Source organism: Anoplopoma fimbria, chromosome 15 (genome assembly GCF_027596085.1).
Source record: "Anoplopoma fimbria isolate UVic2021 breed Golden Eagle Sablefish chromosome 15, Afim_UVic_2022, whole genome shotgun sequence".
Taxonomy (NCBI): Eukaryota; Metazoa; Chordata; class Actinopteri; order Perciformes; family Anoplopomatidae; genus Anoplopoma; species Anoplopoma fimbria.
Genome location: NC_072463.1, coordinates 16,716,296 through 16,732,374, shown reverse-complemented (window position 1 = coordinate 16,732,374; position 16,079 = coordinate 16,716,296). Strand labels below are relative to the sequence as shown.

General features: G+C 43.9%; 1 protein-coding gene across 2 annotated transcripts in view; it reads left to right on the top strand.

The window, feature by feature from the left end:
* Positions 1-419: 419 nt before the first annotated feature.
* Positions 420-16,079, top strand: part of ldlrap1b (low density lipoprotein receptor adaptor protein 1b) — a 30,439-nt gene continuing 14,779 nt past the window's right edge. For both annotated transcript variants that reach the window (XM_054613807.1, XM_054613806.1), the window contains exons 1-3: positions 420-656; positions 14,690-14,832; positions 15,814-15,926. In XM_054613807.1, the coding sequence (XP_054469782.1) occupies positions 572-656; positions 14,690-14,832; positions 15,814-15,926 (341 nt within the window). In that variant the 5' untranslated portion in view covers positions 420-571. The remainder of the gene's footprint in view (positions 657-14,689; positions 14,833-15,813; positions 15,927-16,079) is intronic.

The window sequence follows — 16,079 nt, the reverse complement described above, 5'->3', positions numbered from 1 at the left end:
TAATATGATGCGTAACATGGATTGAGCTGCAACATAAAGCTGTAAAGCTGTAGTAAATCCGCCAACCTCCGTCTGCTCATGACATTAGCCCACCAGCACTGACACCACAGTGAAGAAGAAGCCTTGTGGCTGAATTAAACATCAGAGGTCTCACCGGAGCCCGTGACGTGACTGCCAAACCCCCCGGTGGGAGTGACACGGCGCCGTGTTTCAACAGGACCAACACCGCCCGCTCTCCCCGCTCTGCTGCCGCTGCGACCGCCTCACTCGCGTGATTCCACAAACGCGCGTCACGCACATTATCCGGTTCATTTACATACAAAACGCCGCCCAGGGGGACGAACATGATCGTGCGCCAGCGACTGAGAGCCATCCGCGCGGAGGGGAGAGAGAGAGGGAGAGAGAGAGAGAGAGAGAGAGAGAGAGAGAGAGGGGGGGAGAGAGAAAAAAAAACAGCTGAAGAAAAGTTTGAAGTGCAGAAGGCTGTTTGTTTAACACGCCGAGGCGCAGGGTTTGGACACCAGACGGACGCGCGCTCGTCGGGCTCTTTGCCCCACTTTTGGACTACGATATGGACGCTTTGAAATCCGCAGGAAGGGCAATAATACGGAGCCCCAGCATCGCCAAACAGTCGTGGACCGGGGGCAGACATAAAAGTGAGTATGGAGCGAATCAATGCACGGAGGCACGGAGGCGTTAGCTGCTCTCTCTCCCGTCTTTACGCAGACCGGACCGTGCGTGTGTGTACGTGTGTGTGTGTGTGTGTGTGTGTGTGTGTGTGTGTGTGTGTGTGTGTGGGGGGGCACGGGTAGTTTAGAGAGTACTCCAAGTCGGAAATGGTTTATTATGGTTTTGAACTTGACACTCCTCGCAGCGCGTAAACGGACTCCTGTTTGACGCCGTTTCTGCTTTTACGCGCAGAGGAACGCGCTCCCCGCACCGCCACCGCCACCGCGTCGCGGTCAGCCTCACGGGCGGTGCGGGGCTGCAAGTTTGTGAAATCCTCTGCCACGTCACTGCCCCGACGGACTGACTCGGGGGTTGTGACATTTTACAACAGAGACTCGCGGAGCTGAGACACGGTGTGACGTGGACTGTTTGGCGGGGACACGAGGGACACGCGAGGGAGTCACCGGAGTGAGAAGGCACGAGGAGATGAGTGGTCGACTGGCTGGCACGGCTGTACGATCCTAGCAACGCACTGTTGCTAGGCGATATACTATGAGAAACACACACACACACAGACACAGACAGAAAGGGGGAGGCTGTGTGAGGAGATGTTGCAGGACTAAACATTAGAGGGGGTGAATTGTCGGGGAAGCCAAATGAGAGTTTTAGTTGCCATGTTCTGTGCAATCATAACCCAGGCTGAGCAGGATCCATAGGCTGGTCATGCCTAAAGCCTTTCATGTTTGCTTCACACAAAGGGGGAATGTCCCCTGCCCACCCCCACCCTGCTTCATAGACAATAGAGCAGTTGGCAGCAACATGTGACACGTGCACAGTGCAATCGATGCTTTGTTTTGGTACACCCCTCTCTAGGGGGGGATGCACAATGTGCACAGTCCTTCCACATCTGACCAGACAGTGGTCACTGAGGACTAATGACCAATCAATCCCTGCTGCTGGGAGCCCTGGATGATTGTGAGCTTTGCCTTGACTCTGCATTCAATCTGTTGCAATAGTCACCTCCTCCCCTCTCTCTGCTGCTGCCACAGACAGACAGTCAGACAGACAGTCAGTCAGTCAGACAGACAGTCAGTCAGACAGACAGACAGACAGTCAGACAGGCGCTGGTTCTGTGACTGTCAACACTTAGATATCTATCTATATCTTTTCTTCGCCCACATTGCTTATTTATTGGAGCTTCCTGTTTTGTCTTTGATCAAGTCGCTGTTCATGTTGTTCCTTTTTCAATTTGTTGAAATAATTATATGCTTAGCTGTGTGAGATAGTGAACAGCAGAGTCATGAATAAGAAGGCAACTTGTTTCATCTTGTAGTGTCAGTAAGCTTCTGCTTTAATTGGTGGTGGAGCCTGTTTTTTTGTATGAGATATATCCAGATACTGTTGTCATTTAGATCACAGAGTACAAAATTCCTTTTTAATAGTGTGACTTCTGGCTTGGGTTGGGTCCATAATTTAAGACATAATGTTACGGCATGTCTCCAGTAAGATTGTCTTTCTTTTCGTTCTTTTCCTGTGTGGACTTGGCCTTGTCAAAGCAGCCTGTGTTCTCTTTGGCATCCATCAGCACTGCATTCCTTTTCCCCCCACTGTCAGTGTTGGATTGTAGGTTCAAGCATTGTTTTCATAAAACTGGCCCATGTCTCTCTTAGTGACTACAGCATTTCAACATTTAAAGTAGGCTAACATGAGCACTGTGTTTTGCTTTTGCAGGAAATAATGTCACGGCGATGTCATTTCCTGCATGGTTTTGAACAGTTCGGTTCCTTTTTGTCGGTCTGCTGAGCTGACAAAACAATCCTGTGTGCTGCCCTTCCATTACATCTGAATAGTTCCCATTTTAAGGGGAGGTTGTAAATGATATGTACCATAAACCATATTTTTAGGTCATGAAGTCCTGTGTTGTTTTTTTCCCCCTCTGCCTGAAAAGTGTGGGAGGCAGAAAATCCCTGTCTGCATTGAAGTGAGACAGTTCCCTCCCACGTCCACGGTCAAGGAGCCGTCTTCTGCGGGGTTGTCAATATTGAGGCAGCTACATATGAGGATGTCAGTCCACCCATGCAGATGGCTAATGATTGGTGTATCATCATAAACCACTGCGACTCCATCATTATTGTGTGTGTGTGTGTGTGTGTGTGTGTGTGTGCGTGTGTGTGTGTGGCCACCGGAGATGCTAGTTGGTGTAGCTGCTGACTAATTTGCATTTCGTACATTATTTAGATAGTGTCACTGCACTAACAGAAGGAGTTGGTGCTAAATTATATATCTGTGACTATAATTTAACAGGCATAATTGTTGATGACTGACTCGGTAGGCCTTCAAGTAGCTTTTTACCCTAAGTAGCCTATCTTATTTCTTATAGAATAGACGGTGTATGTGATCTGCACTGTCCAGTCCCCACTGCACCTCTGGCCAGCCAGTGCTCTGCCCCCTGCACAAAGTCACCCAAAAGGGGGCTGCAAGGTTGTAATGAAGATTGCTTCCAGCAGGATTCCCTTTATGGAGTTGTAAAGCCCTTACTGATTTATAGCCCTGTTTGGATCTTCCGTATCTGTAAGCTTCTGTGTGTGGAGTCACGTGTGGATAGGACTGCACAATCATGCTCTGTCACTGTTTTTTTTTAATCCTCCGGGGGAAAATGGATGTTTGCCGTTCTCTTGTTTCAGCTGACACAGCAAGGAAAAATATGATGCTTCAAACATCAGAATTGTTATCATCACACCAGTAACTGGCACAGGCTAAGTTGAGCGGTAAATTGCGGTATGATTAATTTGTGAGGCAATCTATTTTCATCTGTTATTCGCTGTGCTATATTGCATTCAGTTGCCGGCGATTAGAGAAATGTACATCTATTCCCGTGTGGTATTACTTCAGAGTAAACAAACTTTTTCTTTCAGTGTAAACTTCATTAATTGCTCCTAAAGTCAAATTAGAATTAAAAATACACATTTATGGCAGACACAAAATGAGAAAAAACAACTTTCCACTAAGATTTTTATTCTTTTTCAAAGGAATAGACAGAACATCGCATCTTTTATTTCCCTTACTTGTTTCACAGTAGGGACTACTTTGAAAGATTAGGGCATTCTGTGAAGCCAGAAGGGAAGTCTGCACTGTGGCTAACCAGTTACCTTCCTGGTAAGAAATAATTGATGTAATCTCCTTCAGCCATATGTGTCGACATATGGTCAGTGTGCTAGTTCACAGTTCTTCAGCTACATTGTCAGGAGGAAGAGATACTGGTGGCAAATAAATACCATCTGAGACTTTTACAGCGCAGAAGAAGCCCACAAATCCCAATTAGTATATCTAGACAGCTATCTCAGCCTGGAAACAGATAAGTTATTGGTCATTCAGTGTCCCCAGCAATTCCAAATTCTTTTTGTTTTTAATCTGTTCTGAGCAAGTGAGTTAGTAATACTATATTCTATTGTAGGCATGTTAAGACCATGGCTATACAGCTCCTAAAACATGAGCAAGACATTGTTGAGCACCTCCAGCATTCCTTTTCTCTAACTTGTCAGTCAAGATGTTGAAGTTAATGGAGGTCTTTTGGGTGTTTGTTCAGTAGGTTGAATGAAACTCAAAGTGGTTGGTGAAACTTCTTCTCCCCCCACGCCTGTGAGCATGTAATTCAGGTAAGACTTGCTCTTTTTTTTTTTTTTTTTGCACCAAAACGTCCAAACATCCCTGTTGTGTCCTGTCAGAGGTTGTGATATCTCATGAAACTTCACATGACACACCCTGAGCTCAGCTTGTAGATGAAATCCCCCAGGAATGCAGGGGAGGGTTATTATTTTTATGAATGGAAGATTCCATTACCGCTCATTGACCTGTCTTTCTCCCCTCCACCAAATATGTCTGCCACGGCTGCCAAAATTCCAAGTTGAAACGCGTCTCAGCAAAGAAACGCATGAAAAATGATTGGAGGAAGGACGCAGAGCGGAGATTTCAGGGTACGCAACATGCACAATCTGCAAAATCTCAGCGGCACATTGCACGGTTCTTTGTAACAAACTGGTTCAACGGGAAGGTTACTCATCAGCCCCTGCGGCAATATATGACTAAACAAAGAATCATAACTGTCCTAGCAAGGGATTGCTTTATTTATTTATTTATTTTCATTGTACTGGTTTGGTGCAGTGGTCCTCTTTGGTCCTCTTTGTGGGGATCCCACTCTGTTGCTGTGGGCAAACTGGCAGCTCAAACCAAGTAATCTGATTGGTTCATAGCCAGGATATGATACCCACACACCACTGCTATGACCATGATGAATCACTTCCGCCAACACGAAAAAGGTTACAGATAAGTTAGCCGCCAAAACCTGCTACAAAATGGAAACCGTTAAGGTTAATGGACGTAAAGATGAGTTATGACAATGTTGCCTAGAATGAGCAATCAGAAACTCGGCAGAAGAACACTGACCCCTGCCTCTATGTGAAACCTCTCTCCAGAGAGCCGAACAACAGCTGTAGCTGGGCGGCTGTGGCGTAGTGGAGAGCAAGGTAGTTCTCCAATCAGAGGGTCGGTGGTTCGATACCCGGCTTTGGCAGTCGATGTGTCCTTGGGCAAGACACTTAACCCCAAGTTGCTCCCGAAGGCTTGCCATCGGTGTGGACTGGATGTTGCATGAATGTTAGTTAGAGTCTGATGGTGGCACCTTGCATGGTAGCCTGTCATGAATGGGTGAATGGGTGAATGATATGTAATATACTACTGATTGTAAGTCGCTTTGGATAAAAGCGTCTGCTAAATGACTGTAATGTAATGTAATGTAATGTAATACAATCACAACATACCACAGCCTATCGTGAGCTATTGCTTTTATATAAATATATATGTACACGAACATATTATGTGCAGGCATGTTGATCATTTGCATAGACTAAATATATATACCTATCCATTTGCATCCTTATCTCCCAGCAGCAGTCGTTTGCAACAGAAACTAGCACAGGGTGCTTTTTAGGATCAGTTTCATAACCCTGCCTCCTGTTGAGAGTACATTCTGGCCTCAGCTGGTCATCAACTGTAATCCCTGACTGGCAGGACTCCTCGTTTCTCCTCCCTCTCCCTCTCCTCACTTTCCTTCTATAAGTGGATTTAATGCTTGCAACACCTCCTTTGGATCATTGGAATCCTTGGCATAGATTTCGAAGAATATCATAAGCCTGCATGTGTAGAAGATGAAATGAGAGAGGCACCCTGGTGTCCAAGGACGAGGAGAAAAGAGGTCACAGGCTGCTGGACATAAATGATCCCCACTGACTGTTCATCTTACTTACTTTGTATCGATTGCTCCTTTAGTGAACTGGCCTGTAGTTTATGTCTCTGTGGTCATTTGTATCGATTGCTGTTTGTGTATCTCACGCAGAGAGAGGCTTTGACCTGGTTTTTCCAATAATATGTTAAACATTTCCTGTATCCTTTCCACAGGATCTGATGTTAAGAAGGGGAACAATAGAACCGGATCAGTCTTTGTACTAGTCAGGGACAGACAGTGTCGATCTCCCCATGTGTACACACACACACACACTTTTCCCATTTTGACTTACACTCAGTCTCTCTCTCCCTCTTAACAATGCTCCATCTCAGCCTTTTTCCCGTAATGGTGATGACGGTGCTCATCTCTGATCTGCACTGACATCAACAGCCCGAACAGAAAACAACAGTTACACAAGACTCAACCACAGAAAATAGTCTTCAATATAAATGTAGGACTTAACCTTTTTGCGGCATAGTTAGAGGTTGTCCAAGGCTCTCTCTTCACAAGCTCTGTGCTGTGTCTCTGTGTATCCCTGCAGGTATCTTTCCTCCTCTGAGTCTGCAGTTTCTAAATTAGCCCAAAGTGTCCTGATTGGAATCTAATAATGCTGGAATTGGTCTTTTTTTCCCCCGTACGTGTCTTGTTGCTGTGAGATAAGAGGAGGGTCAGCTTACTACAGGCCTAGGTCAGCTGAGCCTTAAATGAGCAAATTTTGCTTTGGAGACTAGTTGCAGTTCAGTTATGACATATTGGGAACTATTGAGGTTTGTCTTCAAACACAAGTGGTTATACTCAAAAATTTTGTTATTGTCAGAAAATTCCATGGAAAGAGTTTATATCTGTATGTGTTTGTGTGTGTTTGAATCCTATTCAAAGCCTGATCATTTTTTCCCCTGTGCCATGGACTTCCATTGTTGTGTATTATAAATAAGTCATTGAGCCACACCTTTGCACTAGTTTGTTACGATGAACACAATAGTTCATTTTGTGTTTATTCCAAATATACTGTCCTGCTGCTGTAAAAACTAGAGATTGTTGGTACGCAGTTTGCACCCGAACATCTCAAGCTTGCCCCCCCCCCCCCCCGCTCCCATTCCATTTTGCTCAGGTTGAGAATTGCACATTACCCACAAAGCTTCTCTGGAGAACAGATAATGTTACCTCTGTCCTTAGTTAACCCAAACCCTCTGAGAGGACCACATGAGGTTCAGCCATAGTACACACCCTTTCCCAACATCCCATAGTGACGCACATCTTGAACCAAAGCAAGAGTTGAGGCCCCTTTGTTTGGCAGGTTTCAATGCATGTTTCCACCGTGCAGATGTGTTTTAAGAACAACAGGAGCGCCGCAGCAGATGCATTCATTAAACTCGTTCAGTAAAGGTATGCAGGTGGGCAGGAATGTGTCCAGTCAGAAACAATCACTCACAGTTTGGGATCCAGAGGGCTCAGATTTATTCGTTGGATTCTCTCCCGTCACTCATTCAATGCGACACCACCCGGAGAGCTCTCAATGCTCAGAGGCTCCTTTCAAACCTCGACAAAGGGGGGATTGTTGATGCAGCAGGCTCGACTCGTGGAGCCTGCTGGAGCTGTGGAGTGTGGTGGTGGGGGCTTTCACTGTTGACCTGATAGTCTTTATTTGTGTCTGTTTGTTAAACCAAGCTGGGCCACGCTGCTGCTGGTTCCCCTCCCCTTCCCTTCCCTTCCCTATAATCCCAAGAAAGAATCATTCATTCAGTTTCTGTTCAATATATAACTTCTGTAACCTTTTAATCAGTGCAGTGGCTTACTCATGTAGCTCTACTCATAGCTTCACCGACATCATCTGGTATCACTTGTAGAATGATGTCAATAACAGGGATGTGAAAGGATTTTCCCAGAAACTGCTAGTACATCCACGCCTACTGTGTGATGTGATGGTTAATCTCTGCGTAGGTCTTGAGTAGCACCAAACTCACAACACCTGCTCGGATTTGGCACCTTCAAATTGGAAGAGTGGGTGTTTACATCCTTTATCCGTCTCTATCTTTATGTTGGGCTTTTATTAAGAGAAGCAATTTTCATTCATTTTTGAGCAGAGAAATACTATTAACATTGACTCGAAGGAAGCTAGATGGCACTGATAAATCATGTAAGTTGTCTGGATGGCGCTGTGGTGATTTGTGTTTTTATGCCAGTGTCGCTGCATGCACATCTCCCTCTCTGCCAGCCCCAGAGTATTAACTACATTATTTAGCCGGCACGCACAGCATAGCAGAGCACTCCCACTGTTTCCACGGTGATTAAACCGTTGCATCCCCCTAATTGTCCATTACATTTGCTGTGTGAATTTATATAGTGGGAATGTTGACTCGCTGCCAACATTCGCATATTCCTGGTATTTGACTTTATTTCATGATCACCTCACTTCCTTTTTTTTCCTCTTGTTTTTAATCTGCTTTTTTCCTCATTTGTGAACGTGTCGCAGATCCGCCCGTCTTGTCTCCCTCCCTCCCTCCCTCCCTCCCTCCCCCTCTGACTGTCCGTCTGTTGTCTTCCCTTCTTAAAGCAGAGGCAGGGCCAGGAAGAGCAGATCATTCAGGTCATTAAAGTCACTGTTGCTGCCTGTCGACAGGGAGAGCGATAGTGATTCCCTCTGACCCTCCCGTGTCCAAATCGCCTGCTCCATCTTTGTGATGACTTTGACCAAAATACCCAACGCCACCCCCTTCTCATGCTCTCGTGCTGCACTGGCTCAGCCCTCAAATCCCTTTGATTGTAATGCCCGAGACCTCTGTGCCGTCTTCCTTCTCCAGATATCTTGTTGCATCAAAAGGGTGCAACTGCCTCTGTAGTTTTAGCTTCATTAAAACTTAATGAAAAGTCCCGGCTTCTGCATACACTCAAATGATTGGATCTTAAAGAAGAGGATGAAGCCTTTTCTAAAGCGTTTTCTTCCACAGCAGTGTTGTGTAACCATCAGAGGAGGCTGATAAATGCAGCCTGGTATGATTCTTGGATGTCTGTCTGGATTTCTACTCCGTAGTTCATTAAACCCAAATGGCTCTAATAACCTGCCTGGATGTTGGCAATAGACAGTAAAGCCTACAGTTAGCATTTAATGCTACTGTCCTTTTCCACATCAGCGAAAAGTCTAGCAAAACGGAGGTAGTGGTTAAATAAACGATACGATATGGACGATGTCCAGTCTTGAATAATTACCACCGTCAAAGATGTTGTCTTCGGTTTGGTTTCTTGTCTGTTTGTTAGCAGTATTAGAGAAAAAAACAACTCCCCGATTTGTAGATGTAGCATGGGCCATGCTACACCCACCCAAGAAGTTTCATGAGATGAAATCCCAAGGAGGGAGCCATTACGTCTTGGGTCAGATTCACAATTTCTTTTTCTTTCAGTAACTTGGCCAGAGGTCTACGCTCTTCAAGTTCCTTTCTAGTTTCTTTTAGTTTTTTGAGCTGCAAACAACTGTCCTGGAAGTGGTTATAGAATTTAAATACCACAAGTTTGAGGAACTTGAAATGTGTGCTAAACGTATTGTGACACTTAATAGAATCTAAAATGACATCAGACACATTCTTTGCAAAGAAACCCAACATGATTCCTTAAATTACCTCGCTCTTGTGTTATCTTGGTGTATTATGAAACCTCGTCTGCTTTGTCTGACTGTGATATTGATATCCTAAAGGTTTGTACACTTGTACTACAGTTCATGTTAGGTGATCGGCAGACCGAGGAAGTATCTGCATGTACTTTCTTTGTTCCACTCGTCTTCTCCTGGCCCGGCGTTGAGACTTGTCTGCAGCAGTAGGCGACAGAGATGATGGGAGCAGGTCACACTGGCTGTGTGATTACAGGCTGATTACGCTGCAAATGTTTGTTTTTTTTGTCAAGGGTTTTGAGTATGGCACTCTGCTACACTTACTGTTATCACATTACACAATTGATGACAGTTAAAACTAGCTAGCCAATAAACAAACCTTTCATTAATGCAAAGGAAGAAAAATAACTTTTTGAGACGTCCTGAAAGTTGCTGACGTCTTGTCCTGAACAGAGATATGTCTTATGATTAGAGCGGTTAACATGAAACATAACTTTAGTTCAAATTTTCCCTTCTGAGACATTTCCCTTGAGTGTTTGTTGGAGCCGTAAAAAATCTAAAACTTAACTTGACCCCTCGGACAAAATAATTTGGGGGCAATACTATAAAATATTATTTTAAGACTCTGAGACCAACATTTATCTAACAAAAAGGTATTATATCATATTAACAAAACACTGATGATGGAGGTGAACCAGCCATCCAACATGGAGGTGCCTTGCTGGCTGCCAAGAAAACTCCCAGTATCTTGCTTTGAAGATAAGTCAGCCTTCAATGCATCCTCGATGAGGCTCAATAAGCCCGCAGTGTGAATATTATACGTATTCATGAATATTGATATCCTGTGTGTCCAACCTTACCTTAACAACTTGTATAGGAGGTGTGTTTCAGGGTTTCTTTAAGGCCGAAGTGTGTTTTTTCACACTAAAGCCCAACAACAGAGCAAAGGCAATTGATACATTTCTTACTGAGGGGCTTTTATGTAAGAAACTCTTTATTTAGACTAGTTTCCCCCTGATGAGTTTAGTGTCATCTGGGACTTAATCCAAGGTTGACAGCTGCTAGGAGTTATAAATTCTTATTTTTTCAATCCCCCATAACTTGGCGGTCAAACAGCAGATGTTTGTTCTGTTCCTGTTCACTGTTTCTCCTTCCATAACATATTTCTCTTTTATGGGATGAGCGTCTCTGTTGTAGCATGGTTAATATTTATGCAGTGGTTTGTGTGTTTAGAGGTGGGTGAGCACGTTTTCCAAAAGGCTCTAGTTGCAGCCACGTGGCCCCCGTGAAGGCTTTCAGAGCAGGAACCTGAATAAGACCCCACCAGTTCATTATCCACGTTATACTCTGAAGATAATTAGCTAAACAAACCCTCACACGTCTTGCGCTCAGTGAAGCAGTCACTGCCTTCTACCTGCCTCCTCCAATCCTATCCCCCTTCCACTCTGCAAACATCCGTGCTCCCTTCGCCAGTTCTCCCTGGCTTACATACAGGCAGTGTCACCCAGGCGAGCAGCGCTCTCTGACCAGCCACAGCTCCAGCGTAGCCAAGAAGCCTTTTGAAGTTTGCTCTAATCAGCACCGCAGCTGCAGAGAGCTGCCGTGAAGGGGGCTGGGGGCTGGTGGGCATGTTGGGGGGGGATGTGGGGATTGGTTGTGTGAATGCAAATGTGACCAATATGAAAATGGATTATTATTCCGTTCAAAGCAGCACTCTGGGTATATGCACCGGTCTAAAAATAGCTATGCTCATTTGAACTGTCCTTTTTTTGGAAGAAAGCTGTTGTTTCAATGCTCACTAACATTTGGCTTTTTTTGTCATAATAGTCGTCTCCTCGTGTATTTTGAAGGCAGGATGAAGATATCCCATCATTTGCATTGTATATTCTTACAGTAGCTTCCTCAGGATCTCTCGGGATGGGGGTTCCTAAGACTCTGCAGTCGGGGTTAACTGATGGTCATCCCCAGAGACTTTCCTCCTGCAAGCATTAGTATGGGCAGTTCAAGTACAACATCTCCGCTGGACCAGCACAAGCCCGCAGCTGCAGCCGAGTGTATTATGTCAATGAAATCTCTCCTCAGCCTTTGAATCGCTCAGAGTATTTTCAAAGCACTTCTTACTTATTGTTGAAATTCAGTGAAGGGGGCTTGTCGGCAGTGTTGCCTTTTGTAAACTCTGGAGTCAAGTTTGCTTTTACAAACAGGAGCAAGCACTAAAGGTTAGAAAAGCTAACTTAGGTTGAGCAGGCATTATCGTAGCTGTCTGCAGTCTTAAGTGGCTACACCTCGTAATGGACACTCGTAGACCGCTCGGTAACTTGATTTAGGTCGTGAATAGGAGCTAATGATTCCTCGCCGCAGGTTATATTACAGCGAGGGTGCTACTTATCCAGGCTCTAATGTAACCACAGGATCAGCAAAGTATGTCAGCCTGATGTGTTCCCCACACTCAGGAGCTCAAAGACCTTGACTCTAGAGCGGGTGTTCACTTCAGGCTCACCCATTACTTAAGTATGGTTTGGGTTAGAGTTGCATTTAGACGATTATAAGCCCTTCTCCAGAACCACTCACGGTTGGTTTGGTTTGGCTGGAGAAGAAAATAAATATTATAGGTTAACCTCTGCCACAGTTTCCAACTGGCTCCCCAAAAGATATTGGCTCCTGAGCCAAGTGATAGTGTTCACAAAGTAAAAATGAATTCAAATAACTTTAAAAATAGTTCACTTACTGGGCTGACTACTGACTGTTTAGCAGATGAATAGTATTGTGTGGTTCCAACATCTTGAAGTAAGTCTTTTATTGTACTTTTTTCTTTTTTTTAACAATATCAACTGGAAATGCTAATCAATAATAATATTTCCTTTTTTAAAGCTCTAGAAATATATGCAGGTTTTTACATTTTCATTATCAATTAATCTGCTGGTTGTTTTCAATTGGTCTTTGAATTTTCAGGAAATAGACAAAAATGTCCATCACAATTTCTCAGTTTCACAAGTTGACACGCCTAAATATCTTGCTTGATATTCAGTTTCCATGCTATCATGTAAGACTTAGAAAAAACAGCAAATTTTAACACTTGAGAAGCCGGAACCAGTGGTTTTTTTGTTTGTTTACATTTTTGCTTAAGAAATTCCTTAGAATATTAAGCCATCATTAACATTTTGGCGAAGTTTTCTGCCTTTCTCAGTGACTTTAGTATAAGTAAATGCACAATAGAAGGCTAAACTATTCATTCAATGATCTTATTCTCCTTAGAGAGCCAACAACACACGCCAGAGTTATAAAGCACATGAGCAGAACCCTTTTTACCCTTTATAGCCAGCTGCACATCTCTTTTGACAGAAACATGGTGGCACAGGACTCCGTTTAGATCCCCCTGAAGATACTGGGTGACATTCGGACCACCGACGAGGGAAGGGTGTGATGATGTCGTTTTCTGATGGACCTTTTTAGAGGGGACAAATGGATCTCTTTTCCCCTTACTCACTCTCACACACCTCATGGTGGCAAGTCCATAAACCTTTTATGAGCTGAGTAAGGAGAAGTTAGCGTGTTTATTGTCGGAGCAAACGGCTGAATACTGAAGAGGCATTTTGTTGCCTATTTGTGTGAACTCTCACTCTAAGATTTTCCAAGATTTGAAAGCTGCTGATTGCTTAAGATCTATTGCGGACTGTCAGCAGAATTACAACATAGTCTAAGTCTTAATGACTTAGTGTAATATAGAAGGCTGGTTCTCACAAGTTGTTCCTCTTTCTTCTTTCCTCTTTCACTGCTCCATCTCTGTGACCAGGCACCTCCGGCTATCTTCATTCAGATATAATATGAAGAGAAGTATGTCGCCTCGAGCAGCTCGCCAAGCGATTCCTCCGATAAAAGAAATAAAAACAACAGCCTTGGAGTTTCATTCCAAAGACAAAATGTACAATATTGAGTCCTGAATAAGTGTCATCGTCTCGTACGCTGGAGGAGATCATCTTTTATGAATGAGTTCGTTGGCAGGATTGTGAATGAGTTCTGGAAGACGGTCATGAGGGACCAGTTCCATATCTTGAACCTGTGTTTGACACCTAGTGTAAAGCCATGAAAACGTGTTTATTCCAAAAAACATTTTTCTTTTTCTTACATTTTGTGTGGTGATTGAAGAGTCTGTAGTGGTTTTAGGTTAAATTGTTAAAAAGCACCTGCATCCCTTTAGCTAACCAGGTCACATTTGTAAAGCAGAAAATCCTCTGTGAAAAACAGTAACCTCACAAATCCTAAATTACAGGGAGGTACCAGCAATGACTATGACTCAACATTTCATCTAAACACTACCCCTTGCTTCACAATAATTCCCTAGAATACTTTAATTGTGAAGCAGCTGCAGCAAGTGTTGTGTATTAATGTCACAGAAATAATGAATCATTATGAAGCTGAGTCCTTTTCTCGGTAAGCCCCGCCCTGCGCCATTAGCTATCCAGACCCAAACTACTCAAGGCCAATGTCTAACCACAAGCAATAGCCTCTGCCTTAAACAGCTACACAGGGCTGATCTTGCCAAAAAAAAGCAGAGGGATTCATAATTACGCGGAAATAAAATACCAGGTTTATAGTTTTACTTTCTTTTTTGCATTTTAACTGGTAAATAGTGCTAATTTCCAACCTTGGCATAAACCCCTGCTTACTTTGTACATCATGAACCAAACAAACAAATCTAAAGGCTTTATTGTCTTATTATTGAATATATCACAATATTCTCTGTCATTTAATATTTTCATACATCAAGCAGAGAGTGGTCATTTATGGAGTTAATATCACTTTACAATACAGTCCATAGTATCAGTACTACAGCTCAGATGACCCTTTTAACTAACAATATGCAAACTATTTCTAATCAATTTTAGCCAGTGGAGTAAACAATCCAATAGAGCTCATGCCATTGCTTGCCTGCCAAGAAGAATAGCTAAAACCATGTGCTGGTTGCACACACCCATAATGAGGACACGGTTTGGCTGCTGCTGTATCTAATACAGCTGAGACAATGCTGTGCTGCGCCGACACATGTCTGACAGAGTATCCCTCAGCCCGCTGTACAGAACAAGCAGCGGGGTTGTTGATGAGCAGAAGTGTCACCGATGCATGTCTGTCATCCACAGAGCTTCCAGAGAACTGGACGGACACGAGGGAGACCCTTCTGGAGGGCATGGTGTTCCAGCTCAAGTACCTGGGGGTCACCATGGTTGAGAAGCCCAAGGGAGAGGAGCTGTCTGCGGCTGCTGTGAAGAGGATAGTGGCCACGGTGAGAGATGGCGCCCACCTACACACTTACTGGAAGCAAGACACACACACACAAACATAACTTGAATATCTTACACGGCGGGAATCTAAAATCTCTTGTCAAAACACTCCTATTCAGAAAACTATTCCCAGAAAATGAGTTTCGCTCAAGCACATATAACATCTGTCCCCACATCACCTCCTCCACCACTTGGAGTCATCCAGTATTTTTCTCCTGTTTATGACCTGAATGACACCTCGGTGAAAAGTGACTGGTTGGCTGCCTAACTTCCCCCGAGGCCCAGGCTGACATTTCGAAGAGGATGCAATTAGTTTAGACAGTGTTGCTCCATATATGGCTCAGCCAGCTTTATCATGGTAGAAAGGGCTTAATGTTATTGGATCTGGCAGCTCCGTGGATAATGAAGTTAACGGCGGCAGAATGGTGGGACTCGGGACACGGTGATGTATGGAGAGGGAGGGCTGAGGCTCTGATTGGGCCTAATCTGTTGGCTGCCCTTGGTGTCCCTTTTTTAAAAAAAGATGTTGGGCTGCTGAATGGGATCATATTACTTAATAGTTACACTTGATGTGAAGTAATATTTTGTCACGCTAGAGTTGGAAATGTTGTAATTTACTCTGTGTAAGAAGAGTCTTTCTCAAACACAAATGTTTCTTCAGAATCTTTATTCAAATATGTGTGTTTTGACAATGTCTTTGTTAATTCGCTTATTGCAATATACAGCCAAGCCAGCATATCTGCAAATTATGGTTCGAATCATATCTCCAATGATTTAACATGTTTTTTGCATTGGCATCTTTTGAGCTATAGCCTGGATTCCATGTAAACCCGATTGGCTGGTCTGATCAAAAATGTACAGCATTTAAATATGTACAACAGGTTGACACTTGGCCAGACTGCTTTTCCCTACTTATCTGTCTCACTCACGCTTTTCTCTTTGTGGCCTCCAACCTTTCTTTCTCCTTCTCCTCCTCCTTCCAGGCCAAAGCCAGTGGGAAAAAACTCCAGAAAGTCACATTAACGGTCTCCCCGCGAGGAATCATCCTTTACGACAGTGCCTCCAACCAGCTGATAGAAAACATCTCCATATACAGGTCAGTCCTCTCCCAGCTGTTTTGACTCTTTCTCCACTTTTTCTAACACATTCCGTGTCCCTGACTCAGTCGGGCTGCTCCAGTTATGAAACACTCTCACCCTGAGCTTGTCCTTATCATCCACAATAAAACAAAAGTTGTTATTTGCTCTAA